This window comes from Petaurus breviceps, unplaced genomic scaffold (genome assembly GCF_028583685.1).
Source record: "Petaurus breviceps papuanus isolate PSGF00001 unplaced genomic scaffold, PetGlider_PUasm1.0 138, whole genome shotgun sequence".
In the NCBI taxonomy this organism is placed as follows: Eukaryota; Metazoa; Chordata; class Mammalia; order Diprotodontia; family Petauridae; genus Petaurus; species Petaurus breviceps.
In genome coordinates, this window is record NW_027185694.1 from 15,845,327 (window position 1) to 15,860,555 (window position 15,229).

At 36.9% G+C, this 15,229-nt stretch overlaps 1 protein-coding gene across 6 annotated transcripts in view; it reads right to left on the minus strand.

The window, feature by feature from the left end:
- Positions 1–10,946: 10,946 nt before the first annotated feature.
- The window catches only part of ZDHHC4 (zinc finger DHHC-type palmitoyltransferase 4), a 46,184-nt gene continuing 41,901 nt past the window's right edge, over positions 10,947–15,229 (minus strand). For all 6 annotated transcript variants that reach the window (XM_069106174.1, XM_069106190.1, XM_069106207.1 and 3 more), the window contains one exon: positions 10,947–15,193. In XM_069106174.1, coding sequence (XP_068962275.1) covers positions 14,912–15,193 — 282 coding nt within the window. In that variant the 3' untranslated portion in view covers positions 10,947–14,911. The remainder of the gene's footprint in view (positions 15,194–15,229) is intronic.

Here is a 15,229-nt window from a genome sequence, read left to right on the forward strand (position 1 = left end):
TAATTAGTTTCTTTTGTAATTTTCTGGATTTTATTTTATGCATTTAAAACATTCTGAGGAGTCTGTAGTCTTCACCAAACTTCCAAAGGGGTCCATGATATTAAAAAGTTTGAGAACTGGGGGGCGGAGCCAAGATGGCAGAGTAAAAGCAGGAACTTGCTTGAGCTCGTGCCCCAACCACCTCTGATACCTGTAATAAATGATTCTAAACAAATTTTAGAGCTACAGAACCCACAAAATGACACAGTGAAATACATCTTTATCTGAAGTCAGCCTGACAAGTTGACAGGAAGGTGGGCCTCACCCCACAGGCCAGCTGGAGCAGACCTCAGGGAACTGAATCACTGGCAGATGGGGTGGTTTCCAGACTTCTCAACTCACAAATGCCAAAGAGAAAGTAAAAGGTCTGTGGGGAAACTCTGGTGGACCTGAGTGATAAAAAACTCAGTCTGGCCCCCACCCCCGGGGCAGCAGAGGTGGCAGATGCAGCAGTGGGGTGGCTGCTTCCAGAGCTCCAGGCCCACAGATGGTGCGTGGACCAAGCAGCTGATCAGAGACAGGGTAATTACAAGGATCTCTTTGCTGGTGCTGAGGCAGGATTCTCTTGCTTTGCCCTGCTTGGATCTGGGTCTCCGTCTTGGGTTGTGGTCCTGGGGTGAGAAGGAGTGCTGCTGTGGCAGAGCTTGTGGTGGTGGCTATGGAGAGGAAATCCTCCTCACAGTTATGAGGCAGATGCCTAGAAGAAGCTCTGACAACAGCTGCACAAAACACCAGAAATTTAGGACACAGCTCTCTCCACTCTGGAAGCAGAGTTCTACCATGGCAAAGAACTCAAAAGTCAAGTAATTGTCTGGCAAGATGAGCAAACAGAGGAAGCAAAATCAGACTATAGAATCATTTTTTTGGTGACAAAGATGATCAAAACATAGAACCAGAAGAAAACAACAAAGTCAAAACTCCTGCATCAAAAGCCTCCAATAAAAATATGAATTGGTTGCAGGCCATGGAGGAGCTCAAGAAGGATTTTGAAAATCAAGTAAGAGATGTAGAGGAAAAATTGGGAAGAGAAATGAGAGTGATGCAAGAAAATCATGAAAAACAAGTCAGCTTGCTAAAGGACACCCTAAAAGATACTGAAGAAAATAACACATTAAAAAATAGACTAACTCAAATGGCAAAAGAGGTCCAAAAAGCTAATGAGAAGAATGCCTTAAAAAGCAAAATTGGTCAAATGGAAAAGGAAGTCCAAAAACTCACTGAAGAAAATAATTCCTTCAAAATTAGAATGGAGCAAACGGAAGCCAAAGACTTTATGAGAAATCAAAATATTATAAAAACATCCAAAAGAATGAAAAAAAATGGAAGACAATGTAAAATATCTCATTGAAAAAACAACTGACCTGGAAAATAGATCTAGGAGAGATAATTTTAAAATTATTGGACTACCTGAGAGCCATGATTAAAAAAAGAACCTAGACATCATCTTTTAAGAAATTATCAAGGAAAACTGCCCTCATATTCTAGAACCAGAGATTAAAATAGAAATTGAAAAAAAAAACAACCAATTTCCTCTTGAAAAAGATCCCCAAAAGAAAATTACTAGAAATATTGTAGCTAAATTCCAGAGTTCCCAGGTCAAGGAGAAAATGTTACAACCTGTCAGGAAGAAACAATTTGAGTATTGTGGAGACATAATCAGGATAACACAAGATCTAGCAGCTTCTATATTAAGGGATTGAAGGGCTTGGAATACATTATTCCATAGATCAAAGGAGCAAGGATTAAAACCAAGAATCACTGACCCAGCAAAACTGAGTGTAATACTTCAGGAGAAAATATGGTTATTCAATATAGAGAACTTTCAAGCATTCTTGATGCAAAGACCAGAGCTGAAGAGAAAATTTGACTTTCAAATACAAGAAGCAAGAGAAGCATGAAAAGGTAAACAGGAAAGAGAAATCATAAGGAATTTATTAAAGTTGATCTATTTATATTACTACATAGAAAGACAATATAACTCATGATTTTTCAGTATTAGGATAATTGAAGGGAATACGTGTGTGTGCATATGTATATATATATATGTATGTGTATGTATGTATATATGTGTGTATCTTTGTGGTATATGTATACACAGAGGACAAGGGTAAGTTGAATATGAAGGTATAGTATCTAAAAAATAAAATTAAGAGGTAAGATAGGAATATAATGGGAGAAGGAGAAAGGGAGAGATAGAATAGGGTAAATAATCTCACATAAAAGAGGCAAGAGAAAGCTGTTACAATGGAGGGGAAGAGCAGGGTGGTGAAAGGGAATGAGTCAACCTTACTCTCATTGGATTTGACTTAAGGAGGGAATAACATACACACTCAATTGGGTATCTTACCCTACAGGAAAGTAGGGGGGAAGGGGATAAAGGGGAGATAATGGAAGGGAGGGCAGATTAGGGAATGGGGTAGTCAGAAGCAAACACTTTTGAAAAGGGATAGGGTCAAAGGAGAAAATAGAATAAGTGGGGGTGGGATAGAATGGAGGGAAATATAGTTAGTCTTTTATAATATATCTACTATGGAAACATTTTACATAACTACACATGTATAACCTATATTGAATTGCTTGTCTTCTCAGTGGGGGTGGGTGAGGAGGGAAGAAGGGAAAGAATCTGGAACTCAAAGGTTTAAAAACAAATGTTAAAAATTTATTTCTAGGGGGCGGATAGATGGCACAGTGAATAGAGCACTGGCCTTGGAGTCAGTAGGACCTAAGTTCAAATCCGGCCTCAGAAATTTAACACTTAATAGCTGTGTGACCTTGGGCAAGTCACTTAACCTCAATTGCCCAGCCTTCCCCCCTCCAAAAAGCAAAAAAAAAAAATGTTTCTACATGCAACCAGGAAATAAGATATACAGGCAATGGGGTATAGAAATTCATCTTGCCTTACAAGAAAGTAAGGGAGGATGGGGGGAGGATATGAGAGAGCAGATTGGGGGAAGGGGTATTCAGTATGCTTGCTATCTTGGGGTGGGGAGTAGGGGAGAGACAGGGAGAAAATTTGTAACTCAAAATCTTGTGGAAATGAATGTTGAAATCTAAAACTAATAAAAAAAGTTTGAGAACCCGTGCTTTGGAGTGACCTTCAATATTCAGCTTTTCATGGATAACTCTTCCACATAGAGCCAGCCAGTTCTGAGGACTTGTAACCTGTAGCACTGAGAGCTTCCTTACCTTCCCCAAGCTTGAACTGCCCTACCTTTATACCTATCTCACATCTCTCCAATGGCCATTTTCACTGCTCTCATTAAGTTATTACCTTATATCTGAACCACTGAAATAGCTTTCTAAATTGATTTGCTAAAAAAATCTCTAGTGGTTCCCCATTCCAATAAGAGCTTCTCTCATATAAATTTCAACTTGATGTTTTGAAAGCTTTATCTGGGTGATCTCCAATCAAGCTACGGCTGTTATACCTTAATGCCCCATCAATTATCTCCCCTTTTAGCTGCCACACCATTGTCTTCCATTATCAGTCCATTGACACCATTCCCCTACCAAATGTCATAAGGTACTGTGTAAATATAAAGTAATTCTTCATAATGAAGTTGGAAACACCTGATCTAAAGAATCTCCAAAGTCCCTTCTTGTATTCTAGACATAACATAAAAATCAAACCCCTTCAAAATCAATTCCCAATCTACTTTTTCTCCTTTATTCTCAACTATTTTTTCAATATGCATTATTCACTTCAGCTGGATTGACTCCTTCATACATTTTGTACCTTAGACCCAGTTGATTATAACTGTTCCACCCTACAAATCAGACCTCCAGAGACCGTACTTAGATGGATCATAAATGTAGAGTTAGAAGTAAACTCAAAGGCTATTATCTATTCCAGTCAACTCAGTAACAGAGAGGTGAAATGATTTGCCCAAGGATACACAGGTTATCAGGTGTCAGATGTAGAATTGGAACTGAGGTCCTCTGACTCTCTGACTACAGTGCTACAATTGACCTTAGGACAATTCTTCACTCCATTTTCTTTGCCTAGTTCTTATATGCATACCATACTCCCCCACACACACCACATTCACCTTTTGCCCTCAAAACTTTAATCCAGGGGCAGCTAGGTGGCAGAGTGACTAGAGCACTGGCCCTGGAGTCAGGAGGACCTGAGTTCAAATCCAGCCTCAGACACTTAACACAAAAACTAGCTGTGTGACCTTGGGCAAGTCACTTAACCCCAACTGCCCTCCCAAAAAAAGGCAAAAAAAAAAACAACTTTAATCCAATCAACACCACAATTTCCTTTGGAAAGAACATTTTAAGGTCAAGCCAAGATGATGAAGTAGCAGCAAAAAAAAAATACAGCTTAGCTCCTGAGTACAAATTCTCTACAAAGATCTAGAAAATATACCATAGACTGAAGAATCTAAGAAAAAAAATCATAACGAATCATATTTCAGCCCAAGTGAACATAAGAATATAGATAGATTTCTGTACACTGAGGATGGGATCTGACCAGGAACGTATAGGGCAGAGTATTCCAGAGTGTAGAACTTTAAAAGGCTGTGCACCAGAACAAGAAGAGGTCTGAGACTCACACAAGGGGACATCACATTTGTGCAGAATGCAAAAACAAGTGCTGACTGGTAGCTCTGTCATTTATGACCAGTCCCTGGTTTTAGATCCAGGGCAGAGTGAAGAGGTTCTATTGGATGGTGAACATTCATGGGTCCTATGCTGTGTACTAATGGAGGAACAAATTTAAAAGCAAATAGGAGGGGCGGCCAGGTGGCTCAGCAAGTGGGAGCACCGGCTCCAGTATCGGGATGAACTGGGGATCAAATCCAGGCTCAGATACTTAGCACCACACCCAGAAATAACTGGCCATGTAACCTTGAGCAAGTTACTTAACCCCAATTGCTTTAAAAAAAAAAAAAGCAAATAGGAGCTGTGAGGCTACAGGAGCTAGTCAGGGTCTCAGTTCTGGCATCTAGCTAGTCTGATGAATGAAGCAGAATAATCAGATCAAAGAGGAACCTGCTATTCAGTCACCAAACCTACAAAGCTTTACAGCTGGCTAATAGCAAATGAACCCAACAGTTGTCTACAAAAAGGTCAAGCTCACAGGAGTGTATTCCAAACCCAACTCAAGACACAGTGATTAGACTTTGCCCTGGTTAGACTGCTATAGAAGCATTGAAAACTTGCCTGTCCCCAGACTGAGGTTTTCTGGAGATCTTGGAATAATATAATTAATATTTGGAATAATGTGATGATATTATATTGAATTATAAAAAACACAATAATGATCATATTATAATATATAGTTATATAATAATAATAATAATAATACTTGGAATAATATAACTAACATTTCAGTACCACCCCACCCCCAAAAACCAACATAAAGACTCAGGACAAAACTTCAATTTAAACATTCTCTGCAGAAGTGTAAAGAGCCCAGCCCTACACAAAGTCTGATGTAGGCAGTAAAAGGAGCAAACAAAAAAAATTATCTCACCATAAAAACTGACTATAGTGATAAGGATACTCAAGACACAAACCCAGAAGAAGAAAATAACTCTGAAACAAATACAAGCAAAGCTTCAAAGTAAAACCCAATTTGGGTACAAGTCCAACCAGAATTCCTGGAAGAGAAGGAAGAGTTTAAAAAAAGAATTGAAAATTATTTTTAAAATATTAAAGTAAGTGTTCTAGAGGAAAATATTTGAAAAGAAAGAAGAGTTATGGAATAAAGACTTGGAAAGAATTTACAGCTTGGCATTAAAGGTACAACATCTTAACCAAGAAAAAAAAAACTCCCTGAAAATTAGAATTGACCAAATAGGAGCTAATGATTCCATGAGACAACAGGAAATATTAAGAAAATGTTAAAGGATAAAAAAAGAGGGAAAGAAAAGGTATGTATATGATAACAAAAACAACTGACTTAGAATACAGATTGAGAAGAGGTGACTTAAGAATCGTTGGACTACTTGAAACCTTTAAACCCACCCCCCAAAAAAGCCCAGATATCATATTTCAAAAAATAATAAAACAGCCCAGAACTCTTATAACCAGAGTAAAGTAAAATAGAAACTACCAGTCACCTCCTGAAACACCAAAATGAAAACTTGCAGGAATATTCTAGATAAAAATGAGAGTTTCTAAGTCAAAGAAAAAATACTGCCAGGTTGGCTAGGTGGTGCAGGAAATAAAGCACTGGCCCTGAAGTCAAGAGGACCTGAGTTCAAATCCAACCTCAGACACTTAACATTTACTAGCCATGTGACCTCAGGCAAGTCATTTAACCCCAATTGCCCTACATTCCCCCTCCAAAAAAACAAACAAACAAAAATATATTACAAGCAGCCAGAGAAAGTATTCAAGCAGTGAGGAACCGCAGTCAGGATCACTCTTAATTTGGTAGCCACCACTATAATGAAATGGTGAATGTGGAATATGATTTTTCAGAAGGCAAAATAAGCAAAATAAACTCTTGGGGGGTGGGTGGAGCCAAGATGTTGGAGTAGAAGCAGGAAATTGTGTAAGCCCTCCTACCAACCACCTCCAATACCTGTAAAATCTAAACAATTTTTAGAGCTACAGAACCCACAAAGTGACAAAGAAAAACAAATCTCCCACTGAAGGCAGCATGGAAGGCCAACAGGAAGGGTCTGTTGCATCCAGCTGGGAGACGAGCACAGTCCACATGAGCCACACAGGCCTGGACCAGGGGTGGCCCAACCAGTGGCCCCAACTGGCCAGAGCAGACTTCAGGAGAGTGAATCACCAGCAGCTGTGGCAGTTTCCAGACTTCTCAACCCATAAACTCCAAAGAGAAAGTAAAAGATCAGTGGGGAACTCTGTTGGAACTGAGTGACAGAAGAGCATGGTCTGGCCCCTGCCTTTGGGGCGAGAGATGGTGGAGGCACACCAGCTGCAGCTGCTGCATGGCTGCTCCAGAGCTCCTGGCCTGCAGATCATAGGGGGACCAAGTGACCATTCAGAGGGTAATTACTCTTGTTTTGACCTGCTTGGATCTGGGTCACAGTCTTGGGCTGTGGTCCTGCGGTGAGAAACACCAGTGTGCCAGAGCTTGTGGTAGCTATAGAGAAGGCACCCTCCTCAGACCTCTGACATCTGTGAAAACCCCAGTGATTTGGGACAAAGCTCTCTCCACTTTGGAAGCAGAGTTCTACCAAGGCAAAGAGCCCAAAAGTCAAGTAATTGGCTGGCAAAATGAGCAGGCAGAGGAAACACAATCGGACCATAGAACCTTTTTTGGGCAACAAAAAGGATGAAAAATATGAATTAATTACAGACCATGGAGGAGCTCAAGAAGAATTTTGAAAAATCAAGTAAGAGAAGTGGAAGAAAAATTGGGAAGAGAAATGAGGATGCAAGAAAATCATGAAAAGCAAGTCAACAGCCTGCTAAAGGAGACCCAAAAAAAATACTGAAGAACCACTTTAAAAAAGAGACTAACTCAAATGGCAAAAGTGGCCCAAAAAGCAAATGAGGAGAAGAATGCCTTAAAAAGTCGAATTGCCCAGATGGAAAAGGAATTTCAAAAACTCACTGAAGAGAATCTAACTTAAAAATTAGATTGGAGTAAATGACTTTATGAAAAATCAAGATACTATAAAACAAGATTCAAACAAATGAAAAGATAGAAAGCAATGTAAAATATCTCATTGGAAAAACCACTGACCTGGAAAATAGATCCAGGAGAGATAATTTAAAAATTATTGGACTACCTGAAAGCCATGATAAAAACAAAAGAGCCTAGAAATCATCCTTCAAGAAATTCTCAAAGAAAATTGACTTGATATTCTAGAACCAGAGGGCAAAATAGAAATTGAAAGAATTCATTGATTGCCTCTTGAAAAAGATCCCAAAAAGAAAACTCTTAGGAATATCATAGCCAGATTCCAGAGCTCTCAGGTTAAGGAGAAAATATTATAAGCTATTAGGAAGAAACAATCTGAGTATTGTAGAAACACAATCAGGATAACACAAGATCTATCACCTTCTACATTAAGGGATCATAGGGCTTGGAATATGATATTCTAGAGGTTAGAGTAGCTAAGATTAAAACCAAGAATCACCTATCCAGCAAAACTGAGTATAATGCTTCAATGGAAAATATGGTCATTCAATGAAATAAAGGAAGAGGACTTTCAAGCATTCTTGATGAAAAAATCAGAGCTGAAGAGAAAATTTGACTTTCAAATACAAGAAGCAAGAGAAGCATGAGAAGGTAAACAGGAAAAAGAAATCATAAGGAACTTATTAAAGTTGAACTATTTATGTTCCTACATGGAAAAACAATAACTGTAACCCATGAGACTCTTCTCAGTATGAGGATAGTTGAAAATAATATATATGTATATATATATGCATACATACATATATAATGTATATATGAGGGTGTATGTATAGATAAATACATATGTGTGTATATGTGTGCACATGTATACGTAGACAGAGGGCACAGGATCAGTTGAAAAGGAAGGGACGATATCTAAAAAATAAAATTAAGGGTTAAGAGAGGAATATAATGAGAGAAGGAAAAAGGGAAAGATAGAATAGGGTAAATTATCTAATATAAAAGAGGCAAAAGAAAACTGTTACAATGGAGGAGAAGAACAGGAAGGGTGAAAGGGAATGGGTCAACCTTACTCTCATTGAATTTGGCTTAAGGAGGGAATAACATACACACTCATTTGGGTATCTTACCCTACAGGAAAGCAGAGGGGCAGAGGATAACAGGGAGGATGATAGAAGGGAGGGCAGATTGGGGGAGAGGGTGGTTAGAAGCATACACTTTTGAAAAGGGACAGGGTCAAAGTAGAAAACAGAGTAAGTGGGGGGTGGGATAGGATGGAGGGAAATATAGTTAGTCTTTCACAATATATCTACTATGGAAATGTTTTGCATAATTACACATGTTCAACCTATACTGAATTGCTTATCTTCCCAGTAGGGGTGGGTGAGAAGGGAAGGGAAAGAATCTGGAAATCAAAGTTTTAAAAACAAATGTTAAAAAAATTTTGTTTTTTACATGCAACTGGGAAATAAGATATACAGGCACTGGGGATAGAAATCCATCTTGCCCTACTAGAAAGTTAGAGGGGAGATGGGTGAGGATATAAGAGAGAGCAGATTGGGGGAAGGTGTATTCAATAGGCTTGCTATTTTGGTGTGGGGACTAGGAGAAAGAAGGGGAGAAAATTTGTAACTCAAAATCTTGTGGAAATGAATGTTGAAAATTAAAAATAAATTTAAAACTCTTAAAGAGGGAACAGGAAACAAAGAAAAGGAAAAGTATGTAAGAGAATAGGATGAAAGGATACATAGATAGCAATTGTAATGGTGAATGTGAATGGAATACAACCATCCATAAAACAAGAGGAAAGCATAATGGATTAGAGTGCAGAATCCAAGGAGATGTTGCTTACTAAAAATACAATTAAAAAAGAAAATAGTCAGTGAGGGTTAGAGCAAAATCTATTGTGTTTCAGCTAAATTAAAAATAGCAAGGATAGTGGTCATGATCTCAGACATATGAACAGCAAAAATAGGCCAAATTAAAAGAGAAAAACAGGGGAACTACATTATGAATTAATATCAAGGCAAAATATATGTGCAAAAAAAAGGCACAGCATCTAAAGACGTGAAGGAAAAGTTAAATGGACTATAGGGAAGAAATAATAAAACATAATAATGAGGGACCTTAATTTACTCCCAACCTCTACTATATAAATCTAACAAGAAAAAGTGAAGGACACAAACAGAATATAGAGAAGTTGGATATAATAGGTCTCTAGAGAATATTGAATGAAAAAAGAAAGATGTGCATAGCACTTTTCACAAAAACCAATAATTTTTTAAGGCGTAAAACCCTATCAAACATATGCAAAGAAGCATAAATATTAAGTCCAGCTCCTACAGACTACAATGCAATAAAAATTATATTCAAGGGCTACTGATGAAACATTTAAAAATTAATTGGAGAGGAGCAGCTAAGTGGAGCAATGAATAGAGCACTAGCCCTGGAGTCAGGAGGATCTGAGTTCAAATGTGACCTCAGACACTTAACACTTACTAGCCATGTAACCTTGGGCAAGTCACTTAACCCCAATTGCCCTCCCAAAAAAAAGGCAAAAAAAAAATTTTTAATTGGAGACCATTTCAATAAATCCTAAATAATATGGACCAAAGAGCAAGTCTTAGAAATGATCAACAATTTTTTTTTTTTAAGCAATCAGGGTTAAGTAATTTGCTCAAGGTTACACAGCCAGTTATTTCTGGGTGTGGTGCTGAGTGTCTGAGCCCGGGATTCGATCTCCAAGTCGTCCCAACACTGGAGCCGGTGCTCTTACTCGCTGAGCCACCTGGCCACCCCAATCAACAATTTCTTAAAAGCTAATGATGAAACAAGATACCAGCATTTTTTTTAGACACTGCCAAACCAATCCATAGAGAGAAATTTATATTTCCAAACACTTTTTTATTAATGGAAGAAAGAGTAGATAACAAACTAAACACACAACTGAAAAAACCTAGAAATCTATGCCCCCCCCCAATGTCTTATTAAACAACAAAACAGAAATCGTGAAAAACCAAAGGCAAGCCTAACAAAATTGAAACATAAAAGTCCCCCATCAATTAATAAACTAGGAACCAGGTTTTTTTGGGGGTGGGGGTGAGGAGGGAAAAATCAAAAGCAAAAAGTGAATTGACAACTAATAAAGAAACAAAAGAAGTTATTAAGAATTATTTTGCCCAGTTATATGCCAATAAAATTGACAACTAAATTAAGTGGATGAATATTTACAAAAATACAAAATTCCCTATCAATTGAAGAAGAAATAAAGGACTAAAATAACCTAATCGGAAAAATAAATTGAATAAAACATAAATGAATTCCCAAAAGGAAAAAAAATAAACCAGAACCAGATATATTTACAAGATATTTCTATCAAACATTGAAAGAATTAATTCCGATATCATAAATTGTTGGAGGGTAAAAGGGAAAAGAAATCAACCTACTAAATTTCTCCTATGACACAGATATGGTCTTGATATCTAACCCGCAGAGAGTCAAAACAGAAAGAAAACTGTAAGTCAATTTCCTGACTGCTGACAGGTAGTTAGGCTTAATATCTCCACTTGAATTTTTCTAGAGATGGGAAATACATTTACCTCAGGAGAGAGATGGTTCTCTTGTTGGACAACTTTGTACTGAACCAAAACCTTCTCACTGGTTCACTAAGGGATCATTCTCCTCCATGTAGAGCAATGAAAAGCAAGACTGGTTTTTTATAATAGCCCTTTGATTATTTTAAGACAATGACTAGGCCTCCTTTAAATCTTCTCTACTCTAGGCTAAACATAACCAATTCTTCTTTGTATGACATGGTTTTCAGACTTCATGATTTTTAGCTGCTCTCCTATGGCAACTCATTAATTTCTCAGTCAAAAAATGGACATGACACTCACAATGTTATAACCAATGCAAATAAAACAGACCTGTTATCTACCTTATTTTTGGTGACTATATTTCTATTAATGTTGCTTTAAACTAAATTATATTGTCTTTTGTCAACAGATTTGGGGGTACTTCCATAGAGCCTAGTTCCATCCATCTTTTTTAGAATAATAGGATTTTTTAAAAAATTTGTAAGTACTTATTATTTCTCTCTTAAACTGTCTCCCCAATTGAACAATTTTTTTAAAAAAGAGAAAATCCTTAAGAAATATGCATAGTTCAGCAAAACAAAGTTCTACATCAGCTGTATCTAAAGATGTTTCATTCTTCATTTTAAAGCCCTGGCAAGAGATGGATAGTTTATCATTGCATTCATCAGAACTCTAGTCTTTAATGTTTTTTTTTTTTTATATAATATTGCCATCATAAAACCTGTTCTCCCTAGCTCTGTTCATGTCATTGCATCAGTTTACAGAGGTCCTCCTAGTTTCCTCTAAAACTGTCCATTTTATAATTTCTTATGGCACAATAATACTCCTTTACATTCATGTACCATAATTTGTGTGGCCATTCCCCAAGTGGGCATCCCTTAGTTTCCAATTTGGGTCTACTTTGAAAAGAACTGTTATAAATATTTTTGTATATGTATGTCCTTTTCCTCTTTCTTTGCTCTCTTTGGGGTATAGGAGTAGTGGCAGAGCTTTTTATTGAGGATATGCAGATTACTTTTTATGACATAATTCCAAATTGTTTTCCAGGGGAAAAAAGTATTGATTTTATGAAGGAAAAGTTCCACCAATGGTGTATGATTGTCAATTTTCCCTTAGCTCCTTCAATATTTTCCTTTCTTTGTCAATCTGTTGGGTGTGAGGTGGAACCTTTAAGTTGATTTAATTTGCATTTCTCTAATTCTAGTCATTTGAAACATTGTTAAAAGCCTGGATTTCTTTTTTTGAAAACTGCCTGCTCATATCACTTATTGTCATTTAACTATTGAATAACTTAGTCTTATAATTTCAATCAGTTCCTTATATATCTTGGAAATGAGACCTTTATCAGAGAAACTTGCTACAAAGATTTCCCCCCAATTACCTGTTTCCCTTCTAGTTTTAACTGCATGAGATTTTTGTGCAACTTTCAAATTTTATAATGAAAACATTGCATTTTACCTTGTCTGACTTCTATTGCTTGTTGAGTCACAAATTCTTTCCCTGTCCAGATTTGTTTCTTCCTTGTTCCTTTAATTTGCTTATGTTATCTTGCATGTCTCAGTCATATGCTTATTTGGAGATTATCTTCATATAGAAGTGTGAGATACTTGTCCGTATCCAATGTCTGCCAGAATGCTTTCTAGCTTTGGTCAAATAGTGAGACCTTACTCCAGTAATTGAGGTCTTTGGGTTTATTGAACAGTATGCTACTATGTTCACTTGCTTCTGCATATTGTGTATTCTATTCAACTGATCAAACTCCGTATTTTTAGCCAGTACCAAATTGTTTTCGATTACTGCTTTGCAATATATTTTGAGATCTGATATGTACAGATTTTCATCCTCACTTTTTCCATTAACTTCCTTTTCTTAGCCTTTTATTCATCCAGATGAATTTCATTATTTTTTTTCTAGCTTTATACAATAATCCTCTGGCACTGTGATTGGTAAGGTACTGAACATGTACATTAATTTAGGTCGAATTATAATTTTTATTATAATGGCTTGAGCTACCGATGATGTATTTAGCATTTCTTCTTTTCTACAAATATTTGGTGCTCTAATTAATGGTCAATTTATGTAAATTCCTTTCTATTCATGAATTCCAAGAGATCTATCAACTCATTCCTTTTTAAAGTTCTATTAAGATGCTTACTTCTTTATACTTTATCTTTTATTTTGACTAGTTCTGAAAAGAACATTGAGACCCCCCCCACTATTATAGTTTTAATATTTCTCTTTCCAATTCAATTAACTTTTTCTTTGAGTATTTAGAAACTATACTATTTGTATATAGAGTATTTATATTGATTTATTATCTATGGTACCTTTAAGTATAATTTAATTTGCCTTTCATCATGTTAATATTTACTACAACTTTATCTGAAATCATAATTACTACTTTTTTTTTAGTTCACTTGAAACATAATGGATTTTATTCCAGCCCATCACTTTAACTCTATGTGGATCATTATAAGTATGTTTCTTGTAAAAAACTGGTATCGTTGGATTCTGTATTTTAACCCATTTGTCTATCCTATTTTATGGATGAGTTTATCCTATAAATAAAGTTATGATTTTTAATTGAGTCATTTATTTCCCTTCATCCTTCCACTTATAGTGTTTTCTCTCTTTGCTCTCCAAACCCTCTTTCCAAATACGAAAGTGGTAAAAGTAAGAGTTTGCTTTCCCTACCCTGATCCTAGGGTTTTAACTTCTTCCTTTTCCTTTTGATCCCTCCCTTCACATTCTTTTCAACATCCAGTTGCTCATTCTGATATTCTACTGAAGGGATACAATGTACACATTTAAGGAGATATAATACATAAGAAGTAAATATCAAATAATGCAAGAAGGAAGAGAGAATAATAAATTAGGGTAACAAGAAAGGCTTCCTCTGGGAGGTGGCACATAAGCTGGTCCTTGAAGGAATCCTAAGAGTTCTCAAAGTAAGGAGGCAGTCTATTCCAGGTTGTAGACTGAACATAGTAGACTAAGGTAGGCAGTTTTACCTGTGCAAAGTATGGAGGAAGGAGATGGAATGTAGAGTTTAAGGAAAATAAAGTAGGTCGGTTTGACTGGAATGTCAAGTGCATGAAGTGAGAAATAAGGACTGGAAAGATAGGCTAGAATCAGATACTGAAGGACAGTAACTACCAAGCTTTACTTTATCATAGAGGTAACAGGGAGCCTCTTAAGGTCTTCAAATGGGAGAAACTGATATGGATAGGCTTGAGTCTTTTATTTCAGCTGCTATGTGGGAGAAAAAGTTTCAGACTGGAGTTGGATATGAAGGGTGTTGTAACAGTCTAGGGAAGGAGTGGTGGGTTTGTAAGCTGAGAGAAGGGACCCTTATGAAAGAGGATGTGGAATACTCAAGACTTGGCAATTAGTCAGGATTTAACAATATTGGCAGTGACAATATCTCACCTTTCTGTAGTACTTTAAGGTTACAAAGTGCATTCCTCACAACAACCCTGTGAGGTAGGTAGTATATTTTAATACCCATTTTACAGAAAATGAGAGAGGCAATAAGGTACATGTTTAGCAGATGAAGTACTTTCATAGCCCCTGGGAAGTTTTTAATAAATATATGGAAGAAATTAGGAAACTAAATGTTGGGGGCGGGGGGGGGGAGAAGAACTTGTCTTTTAATTTTATGAATAAATTTGTATTTTAAAATTCAGTAACACTTTCTCCACACTTATTTCTTTTTCTCATAATCTGTAATTGGCTTAAAAATTTCCTGTAAGTTGGTCCAAGCATCCTTGGCATAAATGTTCTTGGAGGCACTGTTTTTTTCTTGAACAGAGTCTGAATTATGGCACCGTTGACACTTGGCTCTACTTGATTTATACCACTCATTGGAGGTCTGATTGGTGACTGCCAGGTACAGAGCGAAGCATACGTAGCCCCCAAGTAAGAGACAAAGTACAATAACAAATCCAAGCATGAAGACAACTCTTGGAAAGGTCAAGAACAGATACTGCAAAGGAAGAAAAGGTACAAATCTGTTATTCTG